Source organism: Siphateles boraxobius, unplaced genomic scaffold, assembly GCF_051911475.1.
Source record: "Siphateles boraxobius isolate OS27281-9 unplaced genomic scaffold, OSU_SipBor_1 1, whole genome shotgun sequence".
Lineage (NCBI taxonomy): Eukaryota > Metazoa > Chordata > Actinopteri > Cypriniformes > Leuciscidae > Siphateles > Siphateles boraxobius.
The window spans coordinates 19,337,197-19,357,183 of record NW_027508699.1 but is presented as its reverse complement, the minus strand read 5'-3'; the positions used below and the strand labels follow the sequence as shown (position 1 = coordinate 19,357,183).

Here is a 19,987-nt window from a genome sequence, read left to right as displayed (position 1 = left end):
AGGGTATCTTCCCTGGCCACAGAAGAATAATTATTTCTTCGCCTGTACAGTACTTTGAGCCAGTCGCAAAAACCGTGATCGTAAAGTGACTTGTATTGCAAACAAAACAGAACCAAATACATATTATGTACAAGTTTTATAAACTAAATATAGATATTTATATGAATATAAATAAACTAAACAACATACACACATGAATACATAAATAGATTAGTGATAGGATGAAATTGGAAACCGGAAGAGGGTCTATGAGAAGAACCATCAGAATTTCATTTTCACATTTCATTGAATTGAATACTTGCATTTGTAATGGGAACAATTCTTGAAGTTGTTGAAAATTGAAGTCGTTGATGGTTCCGGCAGTGTCAAGTGGAAGTTGGTTGAGCGTTCTCTTTCTCCAGGAACGCATGGCTGGTTTGGTCAAGGCCTGGGACTCTGTTGAGGCCACGCCGAGCACCCAGGAGAAGTGAGGAAGTCGGAAGGATGGGTGATTGGAGTCGTTGTTGGTTGGAGTCTTTGTTCCAAAACTCTTGAGATTGCCCTTGGTTCTTTGTGAGAGAGTCATCTCTCTCCTGCCTGAGCCCATATCTGGTTGGAATCGAGGCCTGCTGGGCCCTGGGGCCCCCGTGGAGGGGGAGGGGGTTCCCCAGTAACACCAGAACAGTGTTGCGGCTGGATGAAAGAACTAAGAGAGGGAGGTCACATGTGGACTGTCTCTAATAAGGCCTGGAAAAGATCCTCCCCTAAGGGTTGAACTCGACCAATCAGAAAGGTGACATGTCTGAGAGGGAAAGTGGCTCTTAGTTGATTTACGGATCTTTGTCCATAGCATGATTATACCTTCATTAATGCTCAGATAGCTATAACACATCCACACTGCATTCTAGAAGAAGGTGATGTACATCAAAGTGTGAGTCATTAAATGAGGATTAATTAGGTAGGAGGCATGATACAGGTGAGGTTACATTGATCGTTAGTTGGTTGTATACCAGGATACATACCATAATAAATATCTAATAGTACACGAGACAGTAAACCATTTACACTGTTTCTTTCACAGTTTTATGCATGTTCATTTATAGATCAGTTAGTCTATGATTAATGCAGCAAAGTCTGTTTTAAAGAGGGTTTCTGTTTCATAGTCTCTCTCTTGAGTATGTGGCCACATTCCTCGGAGGTCGTAAAATCTCCTTATCATGCCCTGTAACATGACACTGTCTCTGCCCTTGTGTTTGTTCATTTGGGCTGTGTGAGGAGTTTCATAAACCTTTGTATATAATGAATAATTAGTATGTGTCTGATTGGTCCATACCCTACACAGTAATTCTGAGGCAACACTCAAAAGGAATATAAGTTTAAAAAGCCTTGTATGGAACACTATAAATTTTGTTCAATACAAGTCTTCTGAATCAATATGATTGCTTTAAATTCACATACTGTACATTCAAATGTGGCACTCGAAAACAAATAATGCAGGGGTGAAAATAATGACGATTGGTCACAAGAGACATGAAAACCAGTGATAAACCTGCTGTGATGTAATGGATTGCAATGCATGACAAGAGAGAATTAACCTGTTACTCCTTTTCATTTTTAAACAATGAGTTTGACAGCGTCTGGCAGAGGCTTCTCTTACTGTAATTAAGTTTTTTTCAAGTTGGCTAGTGCCATGCTGGTGTTTCCTAGCCAGTGTTTTGGGCTGGGATACTCTTGTTTGTTCAAACGATGGAAGACGGGGATCAGATAGGGGTGGGAGGAGTGTTTAGAAACCTCCAATTCCATGTGGCACCACTACTGATGAAAAAATGACACACTTGACCTTTAAATACTTTTATGAAATACAATTTTTATGAAGTGTTTTAGTTAACATATATCATGGCCAGTTTATGTTGTAAGAGTGTATGTATCAGTTGGTGTATTATTGCGTACAGATACATAGACCCACCTCTCCTGTGCAAGCCCCGCCCACTGTGTCACCTGAGGAGGAAGAGGGGGAGTTCTCAGGACATGTGACCCCTAAAGACGAAAGGCTGCTTGGAGGTGAGAGGACACTCTTTAAATAAGATAAACAATTAGCTTTGTTTTGCCTCTTTTGTGAGTGTTCATATTGATATTTTCTAGATATTAGTACACTACTGGTCAAATTTTTGTTTTTTTAAATGTTTTTGAAAGAAGTCTATTATGCTCACCCGCATTTATTTGTCAGTATAAACTACAATTCATTATGACATGATCCTTCTAATATGTTGATTTGGTTCTCAAGAAATATTTCTTATTATTAATATCAAAAACATTGTTTTTGCTGCTTAATATATTTGTGGAAACTGTTATACTACATCATTCACAAGTTTGGAGAAAGATTTCTTGTTCAAATAAATGCTGTTCTTTTGAATTTTCTATTTATCAAAGAATCCTTAGTAATATGTATGGTTTCCACAAAAATATTAAGCGGCTCAACTGTTTTAAACGTTGATAATACTAAGAAACGTTTCTCAAGCAGCAAAAATATATTAGAATGATATCTGAAGGATCATGTGACACAGTGAAATGTGAAAACAGTGTAATGATGCTGAAAATTAAACTTTGCCATCACAGGATAATTTACTTTTTAAAATATATTTAAATAGACAGCCTTGGTGAACTTGTTTCATAAATATTACAAAATCTTTATTCCAATCTTCAGTAATGAAATATTAATATTAAAATGGTCTCTGTCTGATTATATAAAATGCTTGTTGTTAATTCTTTCAGGGACTTACCACACAGATGGAACGGGGGTGAGTACAGGGGATGTAAGTGATACACTTAATTTATGTTTGTAATCAGGGTTTGAAATTAACACCCGCCAAATGCGGGTAAAAATCAACTGTGCCGGGTTACGCTGTCAAATCAGTAGCCCATTTGACGTGTTACTTATTATGCTTGCTTACTTTGCTGGGGAAGTACGTGTAAGCCAAATCTGCGCAGACTAACTTGTGGATCATCATGATATATTAAATACAGCGTCTGTATAAATCTGTATATATATAGCTTACTACATGTAAGCACTATGCAACAAATAACAACGTGCTTGTTCATTTGCATTGAAGCAATAGCAAAGATTAAAAAGCAGTAGGTTGACAGAAAAGACATGGGCTGAATCCGAAATCATTACTCCCTACCACACTAATACAATTCACTTGAAGATGTGAATGAAAACGAGTGAGCGAATTCGGACAGCCGTTGAGCGTACATCGGCTGTACACTCGTTATTGCGGTGCAATGTGGGAAAAAATGAGTGCATTCCATAATGTCCACTTTGGTTTTGTACACCACTACAAATGGCTGTCAGCCTTTGTTATTTTTCAACATCCTTTTCAAGATTGCTGGATGACAGGATTTTGTTTTAATAAGAAATTAATGTATGAAATCCAAATTTATACAACCCCAAATCAGAAAAAGTTGGGATATTTGTAAAATGCATTAAAATCAGGAATCTGTTATTTGTTAATTCTATTTAAACTTTTTTTAACTGATAAAAGTACAAAGAAAAGTTCCCTTTCAAGGGAACTCGAGCTGCGTCAAGCTGTGGGAACGCCTCTGCGTGTGTGCGTCATGAAGCACGTATGGAATCAGTCCAATGGAGAGACGGAACGTCATAGGCGGGTGACGTCATCGACCAGGAAACAATAAAGCACCCCCAAAACACAAGCGCGACAGCTTCTATGCCTTCAGTAAGCGCTATATGTGGATCTGTCTCAAGTGTTTTTGTCTGTCACTAAGCAGGAGTTTCACTATTTCAAAAAACGATATATATATATTATATTGAGAGACAATGGCGAGCGAACAACAATTTAAGAGGTGTGTTCCTACCTGCTCGCGCTACTTAACGGGCGGGGATACACACAGCTTATGTGTTGTTTGTTTGGGAGTGCAGCATGCCCAGTCAGCTCTCGAGGGGGCTGATTGTGAGCATTGCGAGCGTTTGCCTCTTAGAACGCTCCGCTCCCGCCGATCACTCTTTGAGGAGAGTGGTTCGGTTCGCGATCCCCGCTGATCGGGCCCCGCTTATGCCGAGGCTGAGCGGCGATGTCATTCGTGGGGATCGCAGATGGATCTAACAGCGGGGCTTGAGACGGGCTTTGCCCTATCTCAGCCCTTACCTGTTAGATCCAGTGCCTCAGTCTCGGGTTCGGAAGCACGCTCTGCGGTTTCTTCCCCCCGAACTGAGGCCCCAGTACTGCAACTATCCAGTTCTGAGGATCTGGATGTTGTTAGTCTGGATGCGGGAGATGTCGATGATTCGCCATCTCGCTCTCCCGAAAGTGAGGAGCTTATGGAGGTGCTCACTCGTGCTGTTTCTAAATTAAGCATCGAGTGGCCAGCTGTTAGGCAGGAGTCTAGAGAAAAATCTAAATTAGATGAAAGATTTTTGCCTTCCCGTTCTCAACCTCCACGCCGGTGCTTGCCCTTCTTCTCTGATCTCCACACAGAGGTTTCGAGATTGTGGAAAAAGCCGGTCTCTTATCGTGTTTTTAGCCCTCAAACGTCCACTTATTCAAACATTGTGGGGGCAAAATCTTATGGTTATGGGGCGATGCCCAAAGCAGAAGAGGAGCTTGCTAGTCATCTTTCTGCTGAAGCTGCATCTTCTTTTAAAGCACCACTTTACCCTCTAAGCCTCTTAGAAGTACATCAGCTTTAGTGGGTAAGGCGTATTCGGCGGCCGGTCAAGCCTCGGCGTGCCTGCACACGATGTCGATCTTGCAGGCATACCAGGCTGACTTATTAAAGGATGTGAGTGACACTCAAGAGGTCAGCACTGACGTAGTTCGCGAACTGCGTCAGGCTGCAGATTTATCTCTGTGCGCCACCAAGGAGTCGGCCAAGCTAATGGGCCGTACTATGGCAGCCCTGGTGGCCGCAGAGAGGTCTATGGTTAGATCTATGGTTAAATCTCGCGCTCCCCCTTCCAAACAGTGGGACCAGACGCTGGTACCCTTAGTTGTATTTCTGGCAGAGTGGAAAAGCCTTCCAAAAATATCTCAGTGGGTTCTGCACACAGTAAAAAAGGGTTATGCTATCCAATTCAGGTGTCGTCCACCAAAATTCAGAGGGGTTCTGCCCACAGTGGTGGGCCCCGAGCAGGCTCTGGTAATGGAACAAGAGGTGAAAGCACTCCTTCAAAAGGAGGCTATAGAATGGGTTCCTCCTCCCAGTTTGGAGTCAGGTTTTTACAGCCGATATTTCATCGTTCCAAAGAAGGATGGGGGGTTGCGTCCAATTTTAGATCTGCGCCTGTTGAATCGCTCGGTAGGGAAGCTAAAATCCAAGATGCTCACTATCAAGCAGATCGTGTCACAAATCAGATCCGAGGACTGGTTTGTCACAATAGATCTGAAGGACGCGTACTTCCATATTTCCATCCTTCCACAACACAGGAAGTTCCTGAAGTTCGCCTTCGGGGGCGAGGCGTACCAGTACAAGGTTCTTCCATTTGGCCTAGCTTTATCTCCCCGCACTTTCACGAAATGCATGGATGCAGCTTTAGTGCCCCTGAGGTTTCAGGGCATTCGTATCCTCAATTACATCGACAATTGGTTGATTTTAGCTCAGACAGAGCAGATGGCGGTTCAGCATCGAGATGTCGTTCTCGCTCATATAAGAAAGTTGGGGTTGAGGCTGAACGCAAAGAAAAGTGTATTATCTCCTTCTCAGAAGACCACTTTTCTGGGCGTCATTTGGGATTCGGTCTCGATGCGGGCGCGACTTTCTCCAACCCGCATCGCTTCGATTCTTTCAGCTATGAAACAAGTAAAGCTAGGCCAGCTACTCACTGTAAAACAGTTTCAGAGACTGTTGGGTCTGATGGCAGCAGCGTCCAACGTTATACCTTGCGGCCTGTTGTACATGAGACCACTGCAGTGGTGGCTCCGGACCAAGAGATTCTCCCCGAGGGGAAATCCCCTCTGCACGATCAAAGTCACGCGGCGCTGCCTTTGTGCTCTGGTCATGTGGAAAGAAACCTGGTTCCTATCCAAAGGGCCTGTGTTGGGGGCTCTTTGTCATCGCGTAGCGCTAACGACGGATGCTACCCTCACAGGGTGGGGGGCGGTCATGAGTGGTCGTCCAGCCCAAGGTCTGTGGCAGGACCATCATCTATCATGGCATATAAATTGTCTAGAGATGTTGGCGGTGTTCCAAGCTTTGAAACACTTCCTAGCAGACCTCAGAGGTCATCATGTGCTAGTTCAGTCAGACAACATGTCGGTGGTCTCGTATATAAATCATCAGGGGGGCCTGCGGTCGCGTCCACTTTACAAGTTGGCCCGTCAGATCCTCCTGTGGTCCCAGGGGAAGTTACGGTCTCTGAGAGCTATGTATCTTCCTGGTTATTTGAATGTGGTAGCAGACTCCCTGTCGAGGCAGGGGCCGAGGCCGGGGAAATGGAGGCTCCACCCCGAGGTGGTGGAGCTCCTTTGGTTGAGTTTCGGTCGCGCCGAGGTGGACCTTATTCGCTTCCAAGGAGACAACGCACTGTCATCGGTGGTTCTCCATCAGTCAGCCAGCCCCTCTGGGGTTGGACGCTCTGGTACAGCCGTGGCCGAGGTCACGTCTGTATGCTTTTCCCCCGGTTGCTCTGCTGCCAGGAGTTCTGGAGAGGGTTCGCCGGGACGGGGTCAGCCTACTTCTAGTAGCCCCGTTCTGGCCGGCCCGAGTATGGTTCGCGGACCTAATATCTCCTCTGGACGGCTCTCCCTTGGAGATTGCGATCAGGAGGGATCTACTCTCTCAGGAGGGCGGTACGATATTTCACCCCCGCCCAGAGTTGTGGAAACTGTGGGCTTGGCCTCTGAGGGGGCCCAGCTCATAGAATCTGGTCTCTCAACTGAGGTTGCTGAGACCATCCTTCACTCCAGAGCTCCGTCCACGAGGAAGTTATATGCCCTGAAGTGGAACCTTTTCACTTCTTGGTGTGCAGAACACCGGCAGGACCCAGTTAACGGCCCAGTGGGTGCAGTGCTGGAGTTTCTGCAGGAGCGTTTCTCTGCAGGGTTATCGCCCTTCACACTAAAGGTGTATGTGGCGGCACTAGCTGCTTACCATGTCCCTTTCAGTGGAGTTTCTCTTGGGAGACACCCACTTATAACTCGCTTCCTTCGTGTACTTTGTGGCTGAGGACTGCAGTTCGTATGAGGGTGCCGACTTGGGATTTGGCCATTGTACTAGAGGGCCTTTCTTTGGCCCCCTTTGAACCTATTGAGGAAGTTTCTGAGAAATTTCTCACGTATAAAACTCTTTTTCTGCTTGCAATCTCCTCACTTAAGAGAATCGGAGATTTGCAGGCTCTGTCGGTTGCACCCTCGTCCCTGGAGTTTTCGCCTGGTATGGTTAAGGCTTTTCTATACCCTAGACCAGGTTATGTCCCTAAGGTCCCTACTAATGCTGTTAGACCTACAGTGCTGCAGGCTTTCTATCCTCCTCCTTTTGTGTCATCAGATCAGGAGAAACTTAACCTTCTCTGCCCGGCTAGGGCGTTAGACGCTTACGTCCACAGAGCTGCCCTGTGGAGGAAATCAGAACAGTTATTTGTGTGCTTTGGGCCACCCAGGAAAGGGTGCCCCGCGTCTAAACAGAGAATGAGCAAGTGGGTGGTTGAGGCCATCTCACTTGCTTATGAGTCGGCTGGTCAGCCTTCACCTTTGGCTGTACGAGCCCACTCTACTAGGAGTATGGCTGCTTCTAAGGCATTGTTGTCAGGAGTATCGCTAAGTGATGTTTGTGATGCGGCTGGGTGGTCCTCACCCCATACATTTGTTAAGTTCTATGAATTGGACTTAAGTTCCACTCCTGGGGCGCAGGTGCTCTCGTCCTCTGTGCGCTAGTTCCCACATGACGGTCATTTGCTCCTATGGCGACGTGGGTATTGGCGTTCCCACAGCTTGACGCAGCTCGAGTTCCCTTGAAAGGGAACGTCTCGGTTACGTATGTAACCCTAGTTCCCTGATAGGGAACGAGACGCTGCGTCGTTATGCCATACTCCCAGCATGCCCGTTAGCGCTTCCTTCAGGCCAATCAGAAGCTGTCGCGCTTGTGTTTTGGGGGTGCTTTATAGTTTCCTGGTCGATGACGTCACCCGCCTATGACGTTCCGTCTCTCCATTGGACTGATTCCATACGTGCTTCATGACGCACACACGCAGAGGCGTACCCACAGCTTGACGCAGCGTCTCGTTCCCTATCAGGGAACTAGGGTTACATACGTAACCCGAGACGTTTTCCAATGTTTTCACTGACCAACATAAATGATTTTGTAAATATGAACAAATTTTGATTTTGATGGCTGCAACACACCCCAAAAAAGTTGCGACAGAGACAAAATAAAAGTGAAAAGATTATCCAAATTAGATTATCCAACTCTGAATTGGTAATAGTTGAGGGTATCGTGTTTGGGTGTAAAAGTGCATCTCAGTCTTTTGAGATGGGTCATGGCTCATCACTTTGTGCCAAATAGAGAGAATTGTCAAACAATTAAAAAAGTCACATTTCTCAATGCAAGATTGCAAAGAATTTAAGTATTTTATCATCTTCCATACATAATATTGTCACAAGATTCAGGGAATCCAGAGAAATCTCAGTCTGTGTAGGGCAAGGCAGTAGACCGTCCTGGTTGCGTATGCAACCCGCCGTTCCCTGAAGGAGGGAACGGAGGACGTAGTCGACGTCGACTGAATTGGGATCTCGCTAGAGAGCCTGTCTTCTTCGAGTACTATTGAACGAGCCAATGTAATTGGCTTGCGTGATTCGCATCACACACTCCGCCCCCGCGGCGCGGGTATAAATACGGAAGTGGATGCACGCACTAGTTGCTTTTTCGCTGAGGAGCCGAGAGTAACCCGGGGTCAGCGGTGGTCCAGCGGTAGTGGCAAGGGGACTACGTCCTCCGTTCCCTCCTTCAGGGAACGGCGGGTTGCATACGCAACCAGGACGTTCCCTTTCAGTCGATAACGTCGGACATAGTCGACGTTGACTGAATTGGGATCACCCTTTGAACACGCCACTAACGCTGCCACCTTCCAGTGCCTAAACCAAAGCCTCCTGATGCCCCCGCAAATTTAAGGCGGGGAAGGACAGGGCTTAGGCCAGGGAAGTCACTGCTGTTCCTACAGGACCACTGGGAAAGCGTTCCCCGTACATTGGAAGGAAGGGACGCTGCGGAAGCCACGTCCAACCCAGAGGGAGGTAACGTGGAAAATACACATATGAACTGGGCGGAAACCGGGCAGTCTAACATATGGAATGACACTGGGGTGGCTCCAGCCTAAGACGGGGGGAGACACACCGGTCAGTGACGGCAGAGAGACTCTGCCGAGGGAAGACACGGGCTCACCGCAGGGAGCCGTATCGCGGAAGAATACACATATGGGTTAGCCGAAGGGACCGCAACATATGGACCCAGCCTAACACAGGTTCCACACTGCTTACGAGTGGTAGGCCTAACACCAGACGTTCCACACGTCCGACGTCGGAGGGGTGTGGAGGAACTCAACAGGGTTCAATTTTAAGGGAACTCAACTGGAGTAGAAAGGCGCACGTATCCAGTCCATAGGAGGGGAATGGCGCAGCAAGCCGACACTTGAACCGGGCTCACGGTGAAACTGGCTTCATGAGAAGGGAGCCCACGGGAAGCAGCGGTTCAACTAGGTGTCGTCCAGCCCCCAACTCTAGAATCTGTTTTAGCAAAGCATATCTTCAACCCCCAGGCGGAGCACTTTACACTCATCATAGAGGAGCTCAACACCTAAGTGGACATGTTGCATCTCGGATCTTTACCGAAATGAAGGTAAGCACTAAGTGCAACTTTGCATGGAAACAGCCTTCCCTCTCTGCTGAATTCCAACAGATATTTGTAGAGCTGGTCTGAGGTCTATGACTTGCATTCTGTACACGTCCAAGCGAACGGACAGAGAAGCCAGGGCTGGATCTGCCTCCTCCAGGGCAGCACTTGCAGGCTCACCACCTGCTCCTATTATGGGAGAGGTAGGAACCTTGGGCACAATCCGAGCCGGGGTCTCAGCTTGTGAGAGTTAGCCGGCCCAGACTCCAGGCACAATACGTTGACCGAAAGCAAGCAAGTCCCTACCCTCTAGTAGAGACCACGCGAGCAGGAGAACTGATATAACAGATTTTTTAACTCACTGCCTGCAGTGGCTCAGGGGCGGTCTCTGCAGTGCAGTCGCACCAGGGACAAGGCCCAAGAGGATAAAGAGGGACACAAGGATTTACAAGACCTTGCTCCTCAGGAACCTGACGATCAGAACGTGCTTCTGCATACTTCTGCAACACGATGAGCGTCGTTTAAACACCGAGGAAACATCATTTTGAGGGTGAAGGAAAACAGCCTACTGCAACCCATTTTGCAGGGAGAGAGCACTGAAGTGATCGAAAGCTTTCAGGATCTCCTCTGGAGAGAAGACGCACTCAACGACTAGGTTCCACTTCTAAAGGCGTAAGCACGCTACCCAATTCTAGGGAGTGCTCGCAGAAGTGATGGTAACTATCACATGTTCTTGTGATAGGCACCTGAACCTCCGCGTTCAGATGTAAGACCGCCCGGAATCTCCGGGGGCAGAACGCGTGTGCCATCGTGCCCCGTCCCCGAAAGAGTTTTCAGGGGAAGTCAGGAAGGCTGTTGATGGGAACCAGGTCTAGTTGGCCCAATAAGGGGCAACTATGAAGACCTGTTCCTCTCCTGACTTGGCACGTAGGTGCAAGCGACGGGCGCAAAAGACAGGAGCATTGCTCAACACAACATGTGAAGATGACTGGGCTTCAGGAGCATTTTCTGCTCAGCACTTGGGTGTGACAAGTTCACTGAGCTTCAGGAGCATTCCTGCTCAACACCTGAGTGTGATAAACTCACCGAGCTTCAGGAGAATTTCTGCTCAACACTTGAGTGCTAAGAACTTCACTGAGCGACAGGAGCATTTCTGCTCAGCACTTGAGTGTGACAAGTTCACTGAGCTTCAGGAGCATTCCTGCTCAACGCCTGAGTGTGATAAACTCACTGAGCTTCAGGAGCATTTCTGCTCAACACTTGAGTGCGAAGAACTTCACTGAGCACCAGGAGCATTTCTGCTCAGCACTGCGTGTGACGAATTCACTGAGCTACAGGAGCATTGCTGCTCAACACCTGAGTGCGATGAACTTCACTGAGTTTCAGGAGCAATTCTGCTCAACATGAAGAGTGATGATTTCACTGACTTGAGCAGGCGCAAGGCGACCATGAGTCGCAGTCACTTTTAGAAGGCTCACTGGGGTTAAACGCATTTCTGCGGGCCCCTGGGGCAGCTGAGACCCAGTGTTTGTCCAAGGGTAGTCCGCTCGGTTTACACAAACACTGGCGGAAAAATGAAACCGGGGGGGGGGGGGGGGGGGGGGCAACTGAGCGGCCCTGGAATGGTCATGACCCAGCCGGACCCAGGGGATGGAGTCTCCACTTGCCCTGGCAATAACTGTCATGAGGCTCGATGGCGGCACGATTGAGTAAGCGGGAGGAGTGGAACAAGGCACCCTCAGAAGCGTCTGACTCCAAGGAGGAGGTGACGGGTGAGTTGTGACATGCAGGGGAAGCTTGCGCAACGGTCGCAATGTCTAACAACTCGAGGCACGAATGCCCGTGTAGTCGGGGGTCGCCCAGGCCCCCGTTAAAACACGCCCTTTGTACATGGCCCCTCTGTTGAAGAGGGTTTGGCAGCAGACCGGGATGAACTATAGTCACACAAGGTGAGCTGCTCTGCCACTGTCACCTCGGGACTCGATCATGAAGCTAGCGCTGAAGCGGTCACATATGTAGGAATCCAATGGCTGCAACTACCATATACCCCAGGAGCCTCTGAAAGTTCTTCCAGTGGGACCCTTTCTCACTTCAAACACCAGCTGAACACATTCTCATTGGAGAAACGTGTTAGACCGAGTCCATCTCCAAAACTGAAAAAGAGATACTAAGCCCGTGGGCGAGATTACTCTCTTCCAGTTGACCTGAAGACCCAACGGGCTCTGGAGCACTCGAAGGGAAGGACACTGTACTGATACTCCACCCTTACACGCAACCCACAGGATGGCCTGCGGTGCGGAAGGTAGAGATCTGTTTTTAAGCACATGTCTTTCAGGTCGGAGCTGCAGACCAATCTTGGGCCAAGATGGTCACGACCCACCACCTAGTAGCACGAAGAACGAGTTTACAACTGGCCTTCGTACCGGCTGGAGGAGCGGCTATATCAAATCCTTCGCCAGCAGGATAAGATAAGCACGCACAAGTCAGGAGCACTGCTCAACGCTCAGTGTGATGAATATCACTGAATTTTCAGGAGCACGTCTGCTCAACACCTAATGTGATGACTATCACTGACTTGAGCGGGGTAGCCGAGCCTGAGGTGGGGCAGCAAAGTAGAGAGAGTGGTGTTAGTGTGCTGTGCAACACTTACCTGTCCCCACAAGCGGCAGGGGGCGCGTGAGAAGGCGGATGACCGGGTCCTCGAACGCACCAAGCTGCCTGCTGGCGACCAAGGGGGAGCTGAGGGGTGTAAGGCTATACAGGGTCACACCCGCCAGACTGGCCCTCTTGGGACCCAGGAACAGATGAAATTGCTCTCTCTTTGAAGTGTGGGTACCGCTTGCTCCGCTTTTTTTTTTTTTTTTTAGGGAGCCAGCGGCGGAACAGACACACACACAAACAAAGGCTCCACCCGGTCCTCACCCGGGGGGAGGGAGTGATCGTGCCACTCCAAGAGCATCTCATCCATTCCTGGGCGGCCCGCTCCGGAATGCTTTTGCTGTCGCTTGCCACCTGGCTTGGCAGCGCTTGGAGCGGGCTGGGCGTCCCTACTGCGGCCGGCTCCATGCTGAGGCCTGGGTGGAGGCTGCTGCGGAGGGCCAGCAGGAGCGGCGGCCGGGGAACGCCCACGGCAACGAGCAGGCGGAGGAGCTGCCACCGGCGGCGGATGGAGGCAGCAGCTGGCCACCGGGGCAGGATGTGCCGGATGACCTCCGTCTGCGCTTGAGCGGCAGAGAACTGTTGGATGCAGTTCTCCACCGCGTCGCCGACCAGCCCAACCTGGGAAATTGGGGAGACCAGGAACCGAACCTTGTCCGCATCCGCCATACCAACCAGGCTGAGCCAACGAAGGCGCTACTGGACCACCAAGGTGGACATCGCCAGACCGATCACGCACGCTACGACACCCGTACCCCGGAGGGTGAGGTCGGATGCAGTGCGGTGCTCACCTATGAGCGCACGGTCTGGATTACCCTCGTGCATGCCATGGGTGCCCTAGCCTGCAGCAACGCCATGGCACGCAAGAGGAAGCGGCTTGCCCACAGGCTTTGTAAGCTCTGCCCGTCGGAACGGACAAAACCCCACAGGCCTTAGGGGGGAGACGAGGATCCCCCCAAAAGGCAGCGGCCGCCGGACACAGGTGCACCTGTGTCGACAGACCGCTCCAATGGAGGGACACCTCGCAACCCTTCACCGTTCCTCCATCAAGGGTAATGAGGGGGAAAAGCTATTCAGGCAGTTTCTGGCAGAGAAAGATGCTGTTCACCACCTGATAAGCTCTCCATGCATTTCGGGAAAGAAAGGCACTGGGGCGGCGAGCTGAGAACCAGCGCAGCCCGCCCCAAGATACCAAACTCCAGATTCCAACCGAGACTGAACGGGACACGGTGGAGGTTCCACTCGAGCCCGGCAGCCTCGGCGGCCCGTTTCAGCATAGCTGATAATTCTGGATCCGGCTCGGGCAACATTGAACTCCCGGAGGGAGACAATGCAGCCGAGTCATCATCTCTAGAAGTCAGCTCACCCTCCGATGCTGCAATCGGCGTCCTGTCCTCCAGGGGAGCCCCGACTGAAACCGCTGGCCCACCCATTACAGATGGACCAGCAGACAACACAGGAGGCTCCAGTGGTTGCAGTGGAAGGGAGGAGTGAGGAGCCCACAGGGAATGGTTACCGGGCGGGACATCCAACACTATCCTCCGGTCACCCATCCCACACAGCACCCGAGGGTGGGGCATGGTAATGGGGACTCGCTCTCCGCGAACGAAGGCGAGTCTCGCCCTCAACACTGCGGCAGTCATGTTCCCACAGTGAAAACACGAGCTGTCCACAAAAGCTGTCTCAGCGTGCTGTAAGCCCAAACACGTGACACAACAGTTGTGACCATCAGAGAGAGACAGGGAACGACCGCACCCAGAAACGCACGGGCGGAATGACATCTTGAAAAAGACGCAAACGCACCCGTGTTGCTCTTTCAGAAAATAGGACCGTCACCAGTGCCGGAGCACACAGGGGAATGACCGCGGCAACACTGAACAGAGAACTGAAACTGAAACTCACTTTTCCGCCCTCTAACCAGCCATCAACACACACAAACATTTAGAAATTTGTTGCTGTTAAAACAGCAGTTGAGAGCTCAAAGCTCGCGATCACCGCTGCACTCGCGCTGTAGAACACCAGCACTGGGAGAGTCTTCCTGAAGAACACCGACACACTCGCTCGTTGTAGACAACAGCACTCTCAGAGACATCAAACGATCGGCTCCGAAGCGAAAGGCAACTAGTGCGTGCATCCACTTCCGTATTTATACCCGCGCCGCGGGGGCGGAGTGTGTGATGCGAATCACGCACGCCAATTACATTGGCTCGTTAAATAGTACTCGAAGAAGACAGGCTCTCTAGCGAGATCCCAATTCAGTCGACGTCGACTACGTCCGACGTTATCGACTGAAAGGGAACTCTGTTGAATGTGCGTGACCTTTGAGCCCTCAGATGGCATTGCACAAGATACCATCTTGCTAATCCGTCAAATACAGCCACATGTGCTCAGGAGTAATTTGGAAAACCGTTTTCACTGAACACAGTCTGACTCTGCATTAAGAAATGCCACTTGAATCTCTGTTACGCAAGGAGAAAGCTTTACATCAGTTCTATGTGGAGATGCCGGCGAGTTCTCTGGGCCTGAGCTCATCTCAGATGGTCTAGAAGACAGTGGAAATGTCTGCTGTGGTCAGATGATTCCATGTTTCAGCATGTTTTTGGGGAAAAAAATGGACACAGAGTTCTCAGTCCCAAAGACGAAAGGGACCAACCAGAGTTTCACCAGCGACAGGTGCAAAAGCAAACATCTGTGCTGCTATTGAGGTGCATCATTGCAAACGGTATGGGTAACTTGCATTATTGTGAAGATTCCATTGACATGGAGGCATGTATTTGGATTGTACAGAGACATAAACTGCCATCAAGATGACATCTTTCCTGGGAAGCAAGACAATGCCAGGCCTCATTCTGCACATGCTAAAACTGAGTGGTTTCTAGACACTCTGCACCATAGAAGGGATGTGCCTGCCTGCCTTACTGCAGTCCAGATATGTCTCTTATGGAAAATGTATGACCCATCATGAAAAGGAGAATCAGGCAACGATGACCACAGACTGTTGAGCGGCTGTCTTGTATCAGACAAGATTGGCCAAATATTCCACTAGCAAAACTCCAACAATTAGTATCCTCAACTCCCAAATGATTAAAAAGTGTAATTAAAAGAAAAGGTGAAGTGACACAGTGGTAAACATGTCTCTGTCCCAACTTTTTTGGGGTGTGTTGCAGCCATCAAAATCAAAATTTGTTCATATTTACAAAATACAATTATGTTGGTCAGTGAAAACATTGGAAAACTTTGTACTTTTGTCAGTTAAAAAAAGTTTAAATAAAATTAACAAATCACAGATTCTTGATTTTAATGCATTTTACAAAATGTCGCAACTTTTTCTGATTTGGGGTTGTATATATAAAGCTTATATAACCTGTGAGGTTGTTAATCTGGTTTATTTCTTTTCTTTTTCTTTCTTTTTTTGGCTAGTAGAAGTTCTGAATGGCCGGTAATTTAAATATTAAGTAGCCAAATTGGCTGATGAGTGAAAATGTTAATTTCAAACCCTGGTTGTAATAGCAAAAAGGATATTTACTTTTGAAGACAAGTAATGCTCTTTTGTGATGGTTAAAATGATACAATAATCCTGCATGTTCAAGTACAGTGTTTCCTCTTGAAATGTCTCAGGATTCAGGCCAGGGACAAAAAGGGGAGCGTGGAGCACCTGGACCTGCAGGCCCCCCCGGACTCCCTGGACCATCTCTTCCACCGAGACATTCAGGTCAGCCTGGACAGAGAGGCCCACAAGGACCAATGGGTACACCAGGAGGACGAGGCAGAACAGGGAAAGATGGGCAACCTGTATGATTATTTCCTGTATTTTTTCGTGTATGATGATAAGAAGTTATTGAATATGCACCGATTACACTTTTGCTACTTTTCTTTGTGAGACTAGGATATAATAATGATGTCTAACCTTTTATCTGTAAACATAGTATTATAAAACATCTCATATCTCAGTAGTATACAGCAGATTGAGTGAGCTAACAGTTTATTAATCTCTTCCCTGTTTTACAGGGAAGCAAAGGTGAAGAAGGAAAACCAGTGAGTAACAATTTGCTTAGATACAAAGTCTTAGACTGGTATGTACTGCATGGAGACATGAAGGACATCCATTCAGTACAGTATGTTGAATTAAAATACTGACATTATCGTGCCCATTATTATTGTTAATTGAACAAATCCTCTTTGGTAGAACTCAATATATGAGAACTCTTTGATTCTTTAGAACCATAAGAACAAAGAAAACTACCTTAGCATTGCTCTGAGATGACCAGTGTCACGATACAGTGTGTTGAATGAAGCGCATGTTGAATGAAGCAATGATTAGTATTTAATGATCAAATCCAAACACAGGAGAACACAACTACAGAGAACATAGATGAAAACATACAGTGACAAAAGGAGAACTCCAAGTTTAAATACATGGTACAAACAAAGGAAACATATGATTAACGAGACCACAGGCGAACAGGATAATTAACTAAACGAGGGGATGAACTCATGAACACTGACCAACTGACTGAAACAAAAACATAACACAGTGACACAGTGCATACATCTTACAGTTTGCCCCCTCCTGGGAAGCCGTGTCCTCTCTTGCAAACTGTCCAACAGAAGAGGGAGGGGGCTCTGGACGAGGGCGTGGAAGAGGAGAGTTAAAAACACAGTTAGTCAATGAAAACCAAAACAGTCCATTGGGGAGTGGAGGGTTGGAGGAGTCCAGGGGGCCAGGAGCAGCAGGAGTCAAAGGAGGGAGGAGCCATGGTGGAGGTTTGGTAAACGACACCCTGGGGACAACCGATAGAGACCCCACCGGAGATGGGACCCAGGTGGAGCTGACAAGCCGAAGAGCCCATGCGACACTCCTGGCACTGTAGACTGAGGTGGAGCCGCGGCGACGAACGTCCAAGGTGGAATGTTGGGTTCAGAGGCTGGAGGCGAAGCCAGGAGATCCTCTGGATTAGGCACAGCTGAAGGACTGAAGCTCCAAGGTAGTTTCTCACAAACTGGTGTAGGAGATGCAGATGGACTGAGGACTAGAGGAGGTAGGGCTGAGGAACTGGCTGTCGGAAAAGACGAAAGAGGAATGCTGGGAGTGATCACAGGTGACAAGGGACTAGGCAGAACCAGCAGAGAGACAGTATATTCAGGGCTGGGCAGAACCAGTGTGGAAATAGTAAGTTAGACCACTGGGGGTAGGATAAAACAGCTAATTTACCTCCTCAAACACCTCCATCAATTCCTCTAGTCTCCGGAGGCCATGTCTATCACATCCACAGGGGTGGGGTTGTGGGTGGGGATTTTCATCCCAGCCCTCGTACAGTACTTCACTAACACTCCCTCGGCGACGCACGGTGTTTGCGGACTCACACACCTGGTCAGACTCTCCTTGTTGATCTGGTTGATCCGCGGTCCAGGTAGTGAGTAAAGCGTGCTAGATGTAGAAATTCCCTTGTGTGTTCTTCCAGCGAACAGTCACTCTGCCCAGGCAGAGTAACTTAAAAGTGCTGTAAGTGATGTCACGTGTTTTTTAGGACAAAATATTTTTTTGTCACATACAGCAAACATCTCCTCACTATTCGCTAGCTGCCTGTCCCCTGAACACACTTTTTAAAAAAAAGCGGCCTCTGCAGACACCCCAGGCTCCACAAACTGCAACAAAAACAAACTGGGCTAACCCTCACCACGAAACATAGCAAACTGTTCCAGCCAATAACCGACAAGAAGGATTTGGGGGTGGGGTTTGGGTGGTTAGTGCGCGGATGAAAAGAACAAAAGAAACTTTGAGTTTTCCGCGTACAGACAACACCATTGTCAAAGCGATCCCCATTCACACGGATCCGTGAAAACGACTAAAAACCCTGTATTCTGCTGCCAGGCCATTAGATAGCGATGAAACACTATAGACTGAAAATGTGCACATGTGCATGGCGTCATCGTCTTCAGAGATTCGATTTTTTGTTGTTTACATGGAGACTGTTTTCCAAAACTTGTACTTTGAAACCTGTTTTCATGCACCAAAAATGCTGTTGTCATGTAAACGAAGGGCCAAAAAGCATAAAAAGTTTTACGTTTTTAGTTGAAAATGGTGTTGTGTAAACAGCCCCTAAAGGAGAACTCAGGGTTTATATACATGGAACAAACAAAGGGAACTAATGAGATGATTAAGGAGACCACAGGTGAACAGGATAATACGAGGGGATGAACATGAACAGAGAGCATAAATCTTAGAACCAGATGACATTCAAATAGAGCACATGACACAGAAGAAAAGTATAATTTGATATATAAATAGATTATTTCCACATTGAAAAATAAGGTGGATAGAATGTAATGTGAAGTTTCATGGTTTCATGTTTACATCTGTTTTCGCTGATCTTAATACATCAGTCCATGTGTCTCTTTAATACAGGGACAGAGAGGACCACCAGGACTTCCAGGATTACCTGGAGAATCTGGAGTTAAAGGAGAAAAGGTGAGGGATAATGCAGTTGAGTTGCCTCCCAAACATGTTATTATCCACAATGTAGAAAGCACTTCCTGCTATGCCCTGTTGTGTTGGTGTTTTTTTAAGGTTGAAAATAAAATCCTGAATTTCGATCTTTTTTAGGGTGATCCTGGGATGGGTCGACCTGGATTGCCTGGTCCACCAGGGCCTCCCGGACAACCAGGGCCATCCAACCCCATTAAAGTTTCAGTGAGTACATTGAACAAAATGTGTGGTAGTATTGCTTCATATTGGGGGGAAAACGTACTCGGTTACTAACTTGACCTCGGTTTCCTGAGAGTAGGGAATGAGTATTGCGTAGCTATACGCAGAGGGAAAACTCCTTTTCTCAAGAATATTGATGCCATTATTTAGAGCAGAGCGTCTAGCTCGCTCATTGGCTGTGCTGCAGGATGCAACTGCTAGAACCTATGGCTAGGCGGCTGTGACGCGCGAACCAAACGGGTCGCTTCGCGCCCAGGGCGCATCAGAACCCGCCAGAATGAGCGTGGCTTATGCCTATAATAGCAGACCATTTCGCCATAGAATCAGGTTAAATCAACTGAAGTGACAGCTCTGAGGGAAATAGCACAGCAGGCTTTGCAATACTCGTTCCCTACTATCAGGGAATCGAGGTTACATTAGTAACCGAGAACGTTCCTTTTCGAGAACCTTCACTTCGTTTTGCGTAGCTATACGCAGTTGGAACCCATTTTAAAATGCCGTGCTATTGGCTGGCAACTTCGCCCTGAACCATTACCTGGGGCTAAGTGGCCCGAGGTCAACAGTAGAGTTTGAAAGTCACAATTCCCCCCAGGGCCAGACAAAGGTCGGGCCCCTTATTAAGGTATAATGTCTCAGAGGCTCGGACCGTAGATAGGTCCCAGGCGGGGTCTGAGAGGGGCCAAGGCGGGTTAAGCCTCCTGGCCCCCTTGAGGAAACGATATACCAGGTTGCTTTTCCCCAGGGAAGGGCCGGCCACGGGGGTGTGAAAACCCTCTATGACTGTCACATATACTTTGAACGTGGATG

The 19,987-nt window shown here is 48.1% G+C and overlaps 1 protein-coding gene across 11 annotated transcripts in view; it reads left to right on the top strand.

The window, feature by feature from the left end:
- col15a1b (collagen, type XV, alpha 1b) overlaps positions 1 to 19,987 on the top strand; it is a 115,528-nt gene that overhangs the window by 57,976 nt on the left and 37,565 nt on the right. For 8 of the 11 annotated variants that reach the window (XM_077227428.1, XM_077227463.1, XM_077227480.1 and 5 more), the window contains 6 exons: positions 1,932 to 2,040; positions 2,752 to 2,792; positions 16,093 to 16,266; positions 16,483 to 16,509; positions 18,881 to 18,943; positions 19,079 to 19,165. In XM_077227428.1, coding sequence (XP_077083543.1) covers positions 1,932 to 2,040; positions 2,752 to 2,792; positions 16,093 to 16,266; positions 16,483 to 16,509; positions 18,881 to 18,943; positions 19,079 to 19,165 — 501 coding nt within the window. The remainder of the gene's footprint in view (positions 1 to 1,931; positions 2,041 to 2,751; positions 2,793 to 16,092; positions 16,267 to 16,482; positions 16,510 to 18,880; positions 18,944 to 19,078; positions 19,166 to 19,987) is intronic. The other 3 variants (XM_077227455.1, XM_077227437.1, XM_077227471.1) reach the window with 1 other exon arrangement.